Raw genomic sequence first — 16004 nt, forward strand, 5'->3', positions numbered from 1 at the left:
TGTTTAACAACTACCAATGAGCACCCCAATTAAGCAAGTGTGTGCTATTTAAGAACTTTGCTAGTGGGACTAAAGCGAATTTCTATTTCATTTTGGTTGTCTGATGCTTTTATTTACGGTTTTTTGGATTATCACTAGAAATAACTTAACTTTCAACACATTATTAGTTATTTATTGACGTGTATTATATTTACACACCTGGTGTCACCAATTTATATATTTTTTATATATTGCATTTTTTTCACTGCTGGATTAATTTTAGTATTTTATTATTAGTGATTTGTCAGTTTTCATCTACTTTTTCACATTGTGAAGCGCTTCAAACACTATCTTATTCACATTTTTTTTTTGCCATTTTTGTTCATTTCTCTGCTAATTACAAAAATGTATTGGGGTATTTTTTAAACAAGCAGGAACATTTACTTCACGATTTGGTCTGGTCAAAAACATTTCTATTACCAATGGACCTAAAAGGGTTTTCCTTTTTGTATTACAGTGAGGATATTTTTAAATTTTTGTTTTGGAGTGAGGACTTTTTTTGTCTGACACCATGGGGAGACGATCCCCATCTCTCACTTTCTGGACCTCCGAGATCAGGGAATACCTGAAAGGCTTTAAACCTTCCCCCACTATCAAAAAACAAAAAAGTTCAACTTGAACAGCTTTAAATCTGAACAGATTAATAAAATACATGCACATTTTCTTCCAGTTTCTGTGAAAAGGATACTGTACTGAATCTCAAGTTTGTAATCTCCTGGAGGCAGACCAGCTGAAAAATTTCCACTGTCAATTCTACGATATAACTTCCGAAAAGTAGGCAATGCTGCTGTTCTCATCCATACGATAAAGTCTTCATTTTGGAAGCCGTTATTAGTCTGGTCACTTGACAGTTCATACACGGGCTTTGACCAATCGATAGGCTTTGCTGTTGTCTCTGTGAGGTATTTAAAACCAAGTTGCCAAATGAGGTTCACTTGGGTATAAAAATCACTGCATCCAATTACAATAAAATACAAAAAAAAAAAAAAATATGGGTGTTGTATCTGTGTTAGTAAAGGAGTTACATGCATACATTTAATTATGTGAAGAGCAGAAAGGAATCAGATGCTCCCATAAATGAAAAAGCAGATTTTATTAAAATAAGAAAACAGCATACACGCTGTCCTTTATTTAATGTTTATATTCCTTGCTGAACCCATGACTGCATACTGAAAGAAGTGCGTACATGCTCCAAGACTGAATATACAGTATACTGCATACATTTATATTTACAGATTTTAGCCATTTTTTTTCACATCACCATTAAAGATCTGAGAGAAGTTTAGATTGCCATCAACTGGATTCTGGAATTTAATGTTGTAATCGGTCCACCATGCAATCCCTTTTCCATTTAATGGAACTTCCTCATATTGTCCACTACTGTTGAAGTAATGCAAGGTAATAGAATCTGAAATGGGATAAAGAAAAAAAAAAAAAAAAAATTACAATTTGAAAAATAGAGCCACTATCATTCAGCATTAGGGCCTGTTCACACCAGGACACCATAGGCTGTAATTCATGGGTTTTGCACTGTGTTTGACAGTCAATTCAATTGGCTGTAAATGTACATGCATAAAGCAGCCTTACCTATATTGCAGAATTCTTACCATTAAACATGCTGTTAGCAATAGCACCACATGGAGCAATTGGCATTTGCTCAGAATTCACTCTATATGGGAAACAGTCATTAGATGGATTCTATAATGAAAAAAAAAAGAAAAAAAATCGAATTACTATTCACACGACTAAAATCAGTAAATAAAAAAAAACACTGAATCATCCTAAAATGACAATATACAAAATAAACTTTAAAAGCCTAATCCTATCCACAATGTAAAATTTAGCTTTGGATGCACTGGGGAAGGGGTAGAACCTAATAAATAAATATATATATATATAATTTTTTTATTTATATATTTAGTGCTATAAAAACAAAAAAAAAACAAAAATCGACAATTAAAAAAAAAAATCAATCTTTTTACTTTCTGCTATAAAACATGTCCAATTAAAAAAAAAAAAATTGAAAAAAATCTGCTAGATATTTTTCCCAATAAGTGTATATTGATTGATTTACGCAAACGTTATAGCATCTACAAACTATGGGAAATATACTGGAATTATTTATTTTACTAGTAATGGCAGCGATCAGCGACTTATAGTAGGACTGTGATATTGCGGCAGACAATCTGACACTTTTTGGGGACCAATGACAATAATACAGCCACCAGTGCTAAAAACATGCACGGTCACTGTACGAATGACACTGGCTGGGAAGGGGTTTAACAACTAGGACGATCAAAGGGTTAAATGTGAACCCACCGTGTTTTTGTGTACACTGTGTGCTGCTTTCACTAGGGGAAGAAATAGATTCTAGTCCCTGCTTTGCAGGTACACATAATGCATCCCTGCCCCCGTCAGAATGGCGATCTGCCTGGTTTACATAGGCAGATCGTCGTTCTTTACCGACGATCGGTGGATCCCGGAGGACATTGAGAGCCCGGCACCCGCAAATCTGCTTGAAGCAGATTTGGCTGTCCCCATAACAAGTGTCGTCCCCTTTGGAGAGCTCCCCTCACCTCTTTTTCCCTGAATGACTAATCTAATGAAGGTTCAGATGCTGAATCTGAACTGAACCAGTAGTGGCTGTTTTCTGGGCCAATAGGTGAGGGGGTTGTCAAACAAAGGGTGGGTGTTGCCCTGGGGACGTGCAACGATGCAAAAAAAAAAAAATGCTAAAACTGTATTCAGCAAGGAGAGGGTCTTTTTAGGAAACTTAAAAAAGTTCAATTGTGACAGGTGTGGGCAGAACACACGCACAGAACAGGAGAGCTGGGTAAGGATAGGTTCACAAGGGTCGTATGGGCACAGACAGGAAATCAGGGCAATCTGGCACAAGGGTCAGGTTTAATGTCATAGGACAATAATCTTTGCACAGCAGAGTAGGCAGCAATGTGGCACAGCAAGGGTTAAGTCCAGCACACAAGGCAGTATTTTGGGCACAGCAAGAGTTAAAGCATAAGTTCACCTTTTGTCACGTTACACCTATTTTCAGGTAACGTTACAAATAGATGAATCGTATCTCTTTGGTTTAGCAGGGACCCGTGGAGAGTCAATCCATCTGAGGGCAGGCTGGTTGTACCCAGGTCGATTGATACAACAAGTCTATCGGATTTTTTTTATATGTCTAGCGCTTATTCCCATAGGAGCCGCTGGAAATTTGCCCAGGTTCTTCCCCAGTCACAGCCCCACTTTTCCTCAACCAGTCTAGGAGTGTTTTTGTTGTTTTTATTTTTGGAGACCTTGGATAGGGTTGAGGGAATTGAGTGAGATATTCCAAAAACAGAAACTAGGTACAGGTTGAGGACAGTGAACTTTTCTGTAGGGCTGAAGCAGAAGTCCTTGCATATAGCAAACTGTGGACTTAGCTTTGTAAAAGAAGCAGTTAACAGCACACAAGCTTTTTCATTTAGGCCTCATGCACACGAGACGCTGTTAAACGCGCATTCAGAGGCAGTTGGACACTTTTTTCAACTGCCCCTGAACCCATTCAATGTTATCCTATGTGTCCATGTACACAGTCTAGTTTTTTGGCGTTTTTAGGCAGTTGCGTTTAACCTCGCTTTTCCAGAAGCAAAAAAATTGGTTCAGACGCAAAAGTTTTCCACGTTTCAGACGCCAAACGTGGCTAAACGCCGGTACCGTGTTTTTAAAGGAACATTTTGTGACCCGAATTTGAGGCCCCATATCTCAGGGCCACTTGGTGCTGGGAACCCCAAATTTGGTGTGCTAACACAGTTGGACTAACACTATAACATATCCAAATTTGGGGTTCCTAGCAACAAGTGGCCTCGAGATATGGGGCCCCAAATTCAGGTCGGAAAATGCCATTCTCTGCTGCAGAAGTGCTTGACATTTTGCGACCCGAATTTGGGGCCCCCCCAAAGTTGGGTCGCAAAATGTCAGTCTCTGCTCTGCAGACGCTTCTAGATGCAAACGCCGTAAAACGCGGGTAAACGCGGGTAAACGCGGCATGCAAACGCAGCAAAACGGGCATTTCTAAACGCCGGTTTCAGCTTTTAAAAATGTGTTCAGCAGAGTTTGCACCGGCGTCTCGTGTGCATGAGGCCTTAGAGCAACAAGAGCAGAGTCCCTTCACAGAGAACTAGATAGACAGAGCTCTTCAGGACACCAACCGATATCCCCTTTAGCAAACACACAGCTGACTCTCTAGCACAAGAGGGGTGGCAGCAACCCAAAAATCCCTAAGATCTTTCAGCAATCTGTACTCCCAAAATGTCCAGAGACAGTCAATTAACTCCCTCCAAGCAACACTTTCCTCCATGGTTATTGCTTCTAGAATATCTTCTACGTCATGAAGTATGGATCGCAACTTACTAAAGGTTGGCTCTCGACGTTTAATATACATGTACTACTCTTGTGTCTCAGACTACCAGACTAGATCCTCAGACAGCCCCTAAGTCAGCTCTATGTAGCTTCAGCATCCAGGCCATCAGGTTGCCGACCTACGGCTTCTCAAACAGCAAGCACATGGCAGCGTTGTCCTGCAGGGCAACAAGCCCTCCAGGCTGGACTGATCCTTTCCAGGAAAAAAAAAAAAAAAAAGGACAGAGCCCAGTGTCCCAGACAATATATAATGACTCCCAGCAGCCTTCAGGGCCCTGCTCTCTGGGATTGGACAGGGCTGCATAACTATTCATACTACCATCTGCATAGCTCCACACCTATGTTCCAGAGAATCTCCACACCTCTCTGGAAAGCAGGGGGAGCTATCAGACTGGCAGCAGCTGAGAACACCGAACTTGCCTAATTAATCAGCTGCACTGGCTACAGTCAGCAGAACTAAATTTACCCAACAAAAACGGTTACAGCCACACTGGTTACAGTGAGAAAAGCTACATTTACCTAATGCCCTGTACACACGGTCAGATTTTCCGATGCAAAAAGTGCGATCGGATTGTGTTGTTGGAAATTCCGATCATGTGTGGGCTCCATCGGACTTTTTCCGTCGGAATTTCAGACACACAAAGTTTGAGAGCAGGCTATAAAATTTTCTGACAACAAAATCCGATCGGTTAAATTCCGATCGTGTGTACACAAATCCGACGCAAATTGTCACGCATGCTCAGAATAAATTAAGAGACGAAAGCTATTGGCTCAAGGAAAAAATCTTGCGAGCCACAATAATCCAGCACCTTAGTAGAGAAACAACTGAATAAATACCCGGCTGCAAACGCAGATCACGTATTCATGACCGTGCGATAAAATGTAAACAAAGAATGCGTTGCGCCTGGGGATGTATCTAAATGTCTATACACCTTAGTGGTATCATGTGAATCAAAATAATAATAATAATAAGGTAAAGTGCAGTTTGCAGAAATGAAGGATCTAAGACCAATTTCTGTATTAAACAAACTATATCAACACGTGCAACAAGGTGCCGTGTGCATTGAATCACAAAGTGCAATGTGCCAATACTGCGTACCTAAATCATGTGGTATATAGCTATGACAATATAGATCTAAGAACACATTTGAATAAATATATAAAACAACCAAATATAATTCCTTGAATAGGTGTACACACTAGAAAATATACTATACATATTTCACATAAAACCACTGTGGTTATAAAAAGTGATGGGTGAAAAAAAAAAAAAAAATAAATAAAAGTAAATAAATGAATCACTCGTGTAGTAAATAAATTGTAATCGTCCTTATTGTGATGTTGAGAATTAAAATCGTGAGAAATCCTCCAATCCAATAATGTGAAGTGACAAAGTTCCAACAGAAATCAGTGTAATAGTGGTGCTTCAAAGAAAAAGTTCCAGTACTAAATCAAAGGTGCCCAAATCATGCCGTGAGGTGCTTCGGTGACCCCCAGTGTGATTGCGCTCACCTTAGAGCGTGTGACACAGTGTTCAGCTGTGTCCATACACGCTTTGGAGAAACCCCTGGGCTCAGTGATTAGTAACAGCTGATTCCCCAAACAGATTCGTTATGGCTCCACAAACATCATACCATATAAAAGAGAAAGGCTAATATAGTGTAATACCGCAAGATTATTTTTATTAAAATGACATCCAATCCCCACAGTGGGGTACTCACATTTGTAAGGTGCTCATATGCACCAAACATAACAAGCGAAAGAGACCGCTATACGGCGTGCTGCGGGGTATGAGAGATCCACAACCCATATCCACAACGTGCCATATCCCCCTGATGAAGACACATGACTCCCTGTGTCGAAGACGCGTAGGGGAGGGGCCAGGACGGAGCGATCAGCACAGAGCTGGGTTGTGGATCTCTCATACCCCGCAGCACGCCGTATAGCGGTCTCTTTCGCTTGTTATGTTTGGTGCACATGAGCACCTTACAAATGTGAGTACCCCACTGTGGGAATTGGATGTCATTTTAATAAAAATAATCTTGCGGTATTACACTATATTAGCCTTTCTCTTTTATATGGTATGATGTTTGTGGAGCCATAACGAATCTGTTTGGGGAATCAGCTGTTACTAATCACTGAGCCCAGGGGTTTCTCCAAAGCGTGTATGGACACATCTGAACACTGTGTCACACGCTCTAAGGTGAGCGCAATCACATTGGGGGTCACCGAAGCACCTCACGGCATGATTTGGGCACCTTTGATTTAGTACTGGAACTTTTTCTTTGAAGCACCACTGTTACACTGATTTCTGTTGGAACTTTGTCACTTCACATTATTGGATTGGAGGATTTCTCACGATATTAATTTTCAACATCACAATAAGGACGATTACAATTTATTTACTACACGAGTGATTCATTTATTTACTTTTATATATTTATTTATTTATTTTTTTTTCACCCATCACTTTTTATAACCACAGTGGTTTTATGTGATATATGTATAGTATATTTTCTAGTGTGTACACCTATTCAAGGAATTATATTTGGTTGTTTTATATATTTATTCAAATGTGTTCTTAGATCTATATTGTCATAGCTATATACCACATGATTTAGGTACGCAGTATTGGCACATTGCACTTTGTGATTCAATGCACACGGCACCTTGTTGCACGTGTTGATATAGTTTGTTTAATACAGAAATTGGTCTTAGATCCTTAATTTCTGCAAACTGCACTTTACCTTATTATTATTATTATTTTGATTCACATGATACCACTAAGGTGTATAGACATTTAGATACATCCCCAGGCGCAACGCATTCTTTGTTTACATTTGAAAGCTATTGGCTACTGCCCCATTTATAGTCCTGATGTATGTGTTTTACGTCACCGCGTTCAGAACAATCGGATTTTCCAACAACTTTGTGCGACCATGTGTATGCAAGACAAGTTTGAGCCAACATCCGTCGGAAAAAAATCCATGGATTTTGTTGTCGGAATGCCCGATCAATGTCCGATCGTGTGTACAGGGCTTAATACAAATACACAGTGAGCCAGCACTAAACCTAACTAATCCTAGCACCTATCTAGAAGGGTGCTACACATGAGATTACTGCCAACGGCTATAGACGCTAGCAGTGATCATTGTGTTCTGTCAGCTGGGAGGTCTCCCTTCCGGCAGAACAATAGGGCTGCAGGAAGGGTGCCCCCCCCCCATCAACACCGACTGTGCTGATGGGGAATCAAGTAATTTTTTTTCCTTCCACCTGAGATGGAAGGAAAAAATAAATAAATAATCATCACATAATCTATGGGCTTCTTATTTCGAATTTAGCTGAGATCTCAGTGCCCAAATTGTCGGTGCAGAAGTGTTTGGCTTTATCCTGGTACAGGATACAAAAATGTCTGTGCTACCTGCCCAATACACAATTCCTTTAACCAGTTCACCTCTACAGCAATTTTTTCATGTAAAAAATTCCAATTACACTTACCAGTAACAATATTTCTGGGAATCTTCCAGGACAGCAGGTCTACTTAGGTTTGCTGTCCTGGAAAATGATTGGAGAAAAACTGCATTTTTACTTTTAAAGCCCTAGAATAACATACATTTTCTGAAAGCAGAGGCCCTGTACAATAAAAAGAAAAGTAGTTACAATTTTTTATGTATTTTTTTCCTTATACCATACCTGGCTGATGCCTCTGTAAGCTGTATATCACCGAAGTAGACACTGCTACTTCAGTAATCTCTTTTTTTCAAGTCCTGTGCTGATCAGCTGCACTTCTGCATACTGAACACTGGAGGTCAGCTACTAGGCATGTGCGCTATTCAGAGAATACTTTTTAGACAAGGAGGAGAGGTCTGGTAGGTGAAAGGTACTGGTCTAGGCTATCCTATGTTTTGCATTAGTAGCGGTGACTGAGGAGTCCTGGGACGGATCTTTAGCCAAACAAAGATTTGGGGGGCACACCCTAAAAAAATGCATTCCATTAAGGATGGTGCTGCTATAAGACCATACAATCAGAAGATCTTTAGCCAAGGCCCTAGCAAACATCTCCAATTCTGTGCTACTCTCTTTTTACATCTGCATGTGCTGGAAACTGTTTATTTAAAAGAAAATGAAATAAGTGATAAAAATATTATATAAATAAAAATATTGCATACAAAAATTACCAAGAATGGTCAAAGTAAATTGTGTTCCAGAAAGTGTCAGTGCCTAAATTAAAGTGCAATACGCAACTTCATAAGAATAATATTCAATAAACATTCAAACAAAAAGTCCATAGTGATAAGCAAGTGCAATATTTTTTTAAATCAAAAAATTATCTATGGGTCACTTTTATGCTTTTAAAGTGACAGTGCAGTGCTATTCCACTTCAATTCACTCCATGTGCACCGTGCCCCAACCCCAATGGGTCCAGACTCACCAGATGTAGTTGTCCTCTTATGGCTTATGCCAAAAGAGATCAAAAGAACGTTTTTCACAGCTTCGCTGTGTGTGGCTAGGTGTCCTTAATGCGGTTTCTTTTTACACAGACCAGTTGGAGTTCAACATGTATATAAAAAGCAGAGAAGAATATTATTGAGCAAAAACATCTTTATTAAAACATCACCACATGATAAAAAGCTATTCACATTGTCAAGTGCATCCCTGGCACCCAGGGATCATCTGCCTGTAATTATAACTTCCGCTGGCCGCCACTCTGGAGACGGGAGCCAATGCTATCTGTGTATGGGCTCGGAGACCAGAGAAAACCGCTCACCCTTACTCGTACAGGTTTCATCTCTCAATTAGACATCATCAGGAGGCTAATTACAGGCAGATGATCCCTGAGTGCCGGTGATGCACGTAATGCGAGTAACTTTTTATCATGCGTTATAATAAAGACGTTTTTGTGCGACGATATCCCTCTCTTCCATATACATGTTGAACTTCAACTGTTCTGTGTAAAAAAAAAAAAAACACAGCATTAAGGACACCTAGCCATGCACAATGGAGCTGTGGAAAGCTTTTTGATCTTTTGTCATAAGAGGTATACTACATCTGGTGAGTCTGGACCCATTGGGGTTGGGACACGGTGCACATGGAGTGAATTGAAGTGGAATAGCACTGCACTACCACTTTAGAAGCACTGGCATCAATGATTAGAGGATGTGATTAACCAATATATCAATCATTTTTTTGTTTAAAAAAAATCTTGCACTTGCATATTACTATGGACTTCATTTGAATGTTTAATATTATTCTTATGAAGTTACAGATTGCACTTTAAATTTAGGCACTGACACATTTTGGCACACTATTTACTTGTATGACATTCTTGGTAATTTTTGTATTCAATCTGTTTATATAATATTTGTATCACATTTCGTTTTTATTGGATTTTGATATACAGTATCCAGCACATGCAGATTTAAAGAGTAAGTGCACTTTATATTATATATATATCCTTTAAGTCAATGCGTTTGCAAGGAGAGAGTGCAGCTGCCCTGAGTTTGTTGCCAATTAATATTAAGCTTCATCTCTAATTTTTCAGCAGCATCTTTAGTCCACTCAAGGTGGAGGACATGTTCCAATCAAGGTGCAATCCTGTTTATCAGAAGACCCAGAATCCTGCTTGTTCTGGCAAGTCACTATATTGAATCGGTACACTAAGGTGTCCTTTTATGAAAGTGCGGTAAAATACCGCTTTTCAGTTCTCAGGCATTCTCAGAGGAGATCGCTCTCCTCTGAGTGCCTGTTTATGAAAGTGTGTAGATCGCTTCTCATGTTGAGTTGAGGAGCGATCTACAAATGCCAGGAACTCTTGAGAACGGCTCCTCTCACTGTAATCTCGTGTGATGTAGCGGGATTACAGTATGAGGAACCATAAAATACAAAAGTTTAACACAAATCAGCACACATTATTCCCCAACATATTAATAAAATAATAAAGATAAATTCCCCCTACACAATATACATTAACCTAATTATAAAAAAAACATTGTTTTTATCAATATTTAAAGATCATACATGTCCCTATTTAAATGTGAATGGTGTATAGTAAATGAATGTAATGCACATATGTAATGCAGCTATACACCATTCATATAAATGCAAAATACATTTATAATCATTAAAAAAATAATTTTAATAAAGTATACAAGTATAAATATTTATTAATAAATTAAAATAAAATATATTTCATTATAGATAAACATAAAAATTGATAAACTGGTGCGATGCGAGAACACTGCGAATCCACTGCGGGTTCCCGCATCGCACCGACTCGCATGTCAGTTCACACTGCCATATGCGAATCGCTGGGGAGTGTCAATACATTGTTAAGGACACCCCCAGATCAGCTTGCATATCGCACTGCGAACTGACAGTTCGGACATGAATCGGATCGCATATGTGTGAACACACATGCGATCCGATTCTGGTCCGAACAGAAAAAAGGGTCCTGTGCGTGTTTGCACCGAATGCGGTGCGATATCAGCCATACTATCTGTACAGCTGATATCGCACCGCACAGACATCGCATGTAATGTGAATGGCAGTGTGCTGCAAATAACATGCGATGCCTGTGCGATGTCCGGCATCGCACAAGTGTGAACTGGGCCTAAAAGTTAACACCCCCAAATCAGTTCGCATATCGCAGTGCGATCTGCAAACTCGGACAGTAATCGAATCGCATGGGTGTGAACACCCATGCAATCCGATTCTGCTGTGGACCAAAAAAAGGGTCCTGTAAGAGTTTGGTCCGAGGGCAATGGCTGAAATCGCATCGCACAGAGATCGGATGTGATTTTGCACTGCGGTGCGAATCACATCCGATCTCGGACACCGCAGCAGTGGGAACTGGCCCTAAATCATATTGCATTTGCACCAAAATGGTACAGGACCCTTTATTTGGTCCGCACTGGAATCGGATCGCATGGGTGTGAACACCCATGCGATCCGATTCCTGCACCATTACATAGTTCGCACTGCGATCTGTGAAATGATCTGGGGGTGTCATTAACTTTACATTGACACCCGCAGTGGTGCGCAGATGTCAATGTAGGTGCGATGTGAAAACCCGCACAGGAATCACGCTGGTTTACGCATCGCACAAGTGTGAACCCAGCCAGAGACGTGAACATCTAAAAAAAAAAAAATATATATAAATATATATATATATATATATATATATATATATATATATATATATATATATATATATATATATATATATATATATATATATATATATATATATATATATATATATATATATATATATATATATATATATATACACATATACACATACACACACACACACACTATAAATTCCTATCCTGCTGGTTTTGGGGTGTGTAATGGTGGGGAAGGTGTGCTCTGACTGTTTGGTGAAAGAAAGAAGTCAAAAGACTTCTTTCTTTCTCCAGAATATCAGCCAGTTTCAGGCTTCTCACTCTGATTCTCCACTTCTGAAATGGTGAATCAGAAAGTGAGAATTCTGTCACAGATCGCCAGTGAGGTGTGGAGATCGCACCTTCATAAACTGGCCGTTTCTGTGAATTCTCACTGTGCTGAGATAATCAGCGGAGAACATGTTCTCCGCTGATTATCTCAGTTTCATAAACTGGTAAAGCGCTGAGATCAGCGGTGAGACTCGGGATCGCCGCTGATCTCAGTTTCATAAAAGGACACCTAAAGGCTGGTTGGATAGTCAGTAGGTTGTAGCCAGAGACAGCTCACATATTATTAGGATTTTTAGTCTCTGTAAGTAACATCTGCTTACAGGGACCATGCCCCTCCAAGAAAGTTATTATATATTAAGCTAAAAAGGTGTCCTTCAAAAACAATTTAAGAGCCATTTAGGTAGTCAAAAATTAGTTAAGAGTTTTTGTCAAGTAACTGGATGCTGACACTAACCAATTTGGTCTAGATATACGAGCTCCAAAAAACTGCTGGTCATTAAGGAGATAATGGGACATAATTAGAGACGCAATCTCTCCAACTGTGAAACATACAGCAAAAAGCACACCTAAATTTAAAAAAAATACTATTTGCTACGTTAGGCAAGAACTTTTTTTTAGGTTGGGTAACTTGCCTTTACGCCCATAAAATCTGTATAAAAATGAAGGCACTCTGGTCCCAAGCACTGGTTGCAGTTATCCCCATTAGGTTTTCTTATTCGGTATTCTATAGCTTTTTTTTTTATAAAAAATTCTTTAGAGAAAACGGCACAAAAAAAACTGACAAAACATATTGGCACATAATAGTCTCAAAGTATAGACATGCATTTTTCTCCCAGAACGCCTAGGATATGGACACACCCTGCAGATTCTGAGGTTCTCACCCTCTACTCTATCTCTCCCAAAATATAGGTTTGCAGTAACAATTTATACCTGTAAAAAACATTACAAAAGTTTGTGATGGAAATAAAAATCTGCAAGCCGTTTCGCCCTATTCATTTATAACCTGTTCAATTAGGCAAAAGTAAAGGAAGAAAAAAATGAAAAAACAAAATAAAAACACAGTATCTAGAAGAAATTATGCAAAATAAGGTAATACCCTGAGAAAAAAAAAAAAAAACATGTCATACTTACCTGCTCTGTGCAGTGGTTTTGCACAGAGCAGCCCCGATCCTCCTCTTTTGGTCCCTCACCAGCACTCCTGGCTCCTCCTCTTCAACCAGTGCCCCCAAGAGCAAGCCATTTGCTCTTTGAGGCACTGGTGCATGCTCCCTCCAAAGCCCCGCTCTATGCATCCATAAGACAGAGCAACGGCATACAATGCATAAAGGTGAAAAATCTTGAGCCTTTATAACCACCTAAAGGAGGCATACTTCTTAACAATATGTAATAATGGTAATGCTTAAAGTGGAAGTAAAAGCAAAACCACTCCAAACCTACTCCCTGCCACATTCCAAGCATAATCTATATAGCCCTGTAAAGAAAGAGGGGAAAAAAACACCGCACTATAATTACCTATTCTGCAGTCGCTGTTTAGAGTTAGTTTTTTTTAAATCAGAAAAGAAAATTTTTAACTTTCACAGTACATAATACATGACAGTCAATGTACTACAATAACATGGCAATATGGAACATACATCTTTAACAATACATTATCAGATGCTACAGGATATCCATGGAATTAGAGACGCGTTTTATTAGTACATTGACATTTCTATATAAAGAAGAAAAAGAAGAAAAAGGGTAGGAGCAGAAATAAAGAGAAATAAAAACTAAACTTTTACTTAAACTTCCTCAGTACCTTAAGGGCATGAGGTAACAAAACACAAAAGTTGCCTCAACTCACCATGGTATACTACGTCCCCTAGAATTATGCATTTTGTCAGGTATTTGACGACCACAGTACAGGTGCAGTTAGTGTCTTACATTTGCAGTAGCCTGTCTTTAATCAGCTGATGTGGTGCCAGACCCGGGACATCTAGCCAAGCCTGATATAATGAATAGAACTTGCGTGGAACATTTCTGTGTTGGTAAGTTAGTTTCTCCCTGATTAGTAATTTGTTGACCTGATCCACTCATTGTTTTCTAGTGGGCACTCTGGGAGTGATCCATAGTTGAGCGATGAGTTTACGTGCAACATATAACAGTCGTAGGACCGCAGTATGGGCCGAAGGGGTTAAAGCCTCCTCATCCAATGCTCCCAATAAACATACTACTGGCTCTCGTGAAATATTGAACATATAAACCTGTGATATTACATCTAAAACTTCCTTCCAGTAGCGAAAAAGTTTGGGGCATCTCCATATCATGTGGATTAGGTCCCCTTGGGCACCTTCACATTTCGGACATAGTGGAGTGGACCGGGATCCTGTATACCCTGTGCAGCAAGTATAGATGCGATAGCTTTTGGGATGCGGAGACCGAGACTAAGGGTGTAGAAGATAGGCACAAATTCCATGTTTCCCCGTCTATATTCCCTATATCCTCCTCCCAGCCTCGCCGACAAGGAAGGCCGGATGGGTCCTGTATGGCACTAAGGAGTATGTTATATGCTCTGGAAATCATTCCCCTCTTATTGTCTTCCAGGAAGATCCCCTGTATCAATGTGTGGTCAGTCAGTTGTAATGGAGTATGTTGCGATTGTGTTTGTATCGCATGTCGTAGCTGCAAATATTTGAAGAAGTTGGTACGTGGGATATTAAATTCCGCCTGAATTTCCATAAAGGACTTGAGATTTGGTCCATTATACAGTTGAGACAGGTATAGAATTCCTAACAGTTCCCAGTTTCTGAATCCTTTTAACTTTAGTAGTTCTTTATAATTCTGTTCTTGGACCTCTACTATTTTCAATCTACACTGCCTCCCTGGGTCAACTGATAGCCTCCCATGGCTTCCAATACCACCTCTACGCTGATGACACCCAAATCTATTTCTCTACCCCTCAGCTCACTCCCTCTGTCTCCTCACGTATCAGTAATTTACTCTCAGATATATCAGTCTGGATGTCTCACCACTTCCTTAAACTCAATCTAGCCAAAACCGAACTTATAATTTTTCCTCCCCCCTATGCCTCTTCCCCTGATCTCTCTGTCAAAATCGATGGCACAACTATAAGCCCATCCCCACATGCCAAGGTTCTAGGTGTAGTCCTAGACTCTGAACTCTCCTTCAAGCAACACATCCAATCACTGTCCAAATCCTGCCGCCTCAACCTCCGCAACATCTCCAAAATACGCCCCTTTCTAACCAATGATACAACAAAGCTCTTAATTCACTCGCTGGTCATCTCTCGCCTTGACTACTGCAACTCCCTTCTCATTGGCTTACCTCTACATAGTCTATCACCTCTTCAATCCATTATGAATGCCGCTGCCAGACTCATCCACCTTACCAATCGCTCTGTGTCTGCCACTCCTCTCTGTCAATCCCTCCACTGGCTTCCGCTCGGCCAAAGAATTAAATTCAAAATTCTAACAACTACGTACAAAGCCATCCACAATTTCGCCCCCAGCTACATCACTAGCTTAGTCTCTAAATACCAACCTACTCGCTCTCTTCGTTCCTCTCCAGACCTCCTGCTCTCTAGCTCCCTTGTCACCTCCTCCCATGCTCACCTCCAGGCCTTTTCCAAAGCCTCTCCAATCCTATGGAACTCCTTACCCCAATCTGTCCGCTTATCTCCTACTTTATTAGCTTTCAGAAGATCCCTGAAAACCCTTCTCTTCAGAGAAGCCTATCCTACCCACACCTAACAACTGTACTTTCATTTTTTTTCCCATCAGCTCATCCCCCACAGTTATTACCTTTTGTCTCCACTTGACCCTCCCTTCTAGATTGTAAGCTCTAACAAGCAGGGCCCTCTGATCCCTCCTGTATTAATTTGTATTGTAAGTGTACTGTCTGCTCTCATGTTGTAAAGCGCTGCGCAAACTGTTGGCGCTATATAAATCCTGTATAATAATAATAATAATAATAATAAATTAGTATTACGCCATATTGGTGTATGGGTTATGAAACCTCTGATCCCTACCATTTTTTTCGTGTATGCCCACAATGTTTTAAGCATTCTCACTGTAGGGGCCTCAGGATCAAGATGCATGTATCCCG

The 16004-nt window shown here is 40.0% G+C and overlaps 1 protein-coding gene across 3 annotated transcripts in view; it reads right to left on the minus strand.

Moving 5' to 3' along the window:
* The window catches only part of LOC141128251 (cell cycle control protein 50B-like), a 62060-nt gene that overhangs the window by 4834 nt on the left and 41222 nt on the right, over nucleotides 1–16004 (minus strand). For all 3 annotated transcript variants that reach the window (XM_073615446.1, XM_073615444.1, XM_073615445.1), the window contains 3 exons: nucleotides 1647–1737; nucleotides 1301–1447; nucleotides 728–934 (listed from right to left, as the gene is read on the minus strand). In XM_073615446.1, the coding sequence (XP_073471547.1) occupies nucleotides 728–934; nucleotides 1301–1447; nucleotides 1647–1737 (445 nt within the window). The remainder of the gene's footprint in view (nucleotides 1–727; nucleotides 935–1300; nucleotides 1448–1646; nucleotides 1738–16004) is intronic.

This window comes from Aquarana catesbeiana, linkage group LG02 (assembly GCF_042186555.1).
Source record: "Aquarana catesbeiana isolate 2022-GZ linkage group LG02, ASM4218655v1, whole genome shotgun sequence".
Classification (NCBI taxonomy): Eukaryota; Metazoa; Chordata; class Amphibia; order Anura; family Ranidae; genus Aquarana; species Aquarana catesbeiana.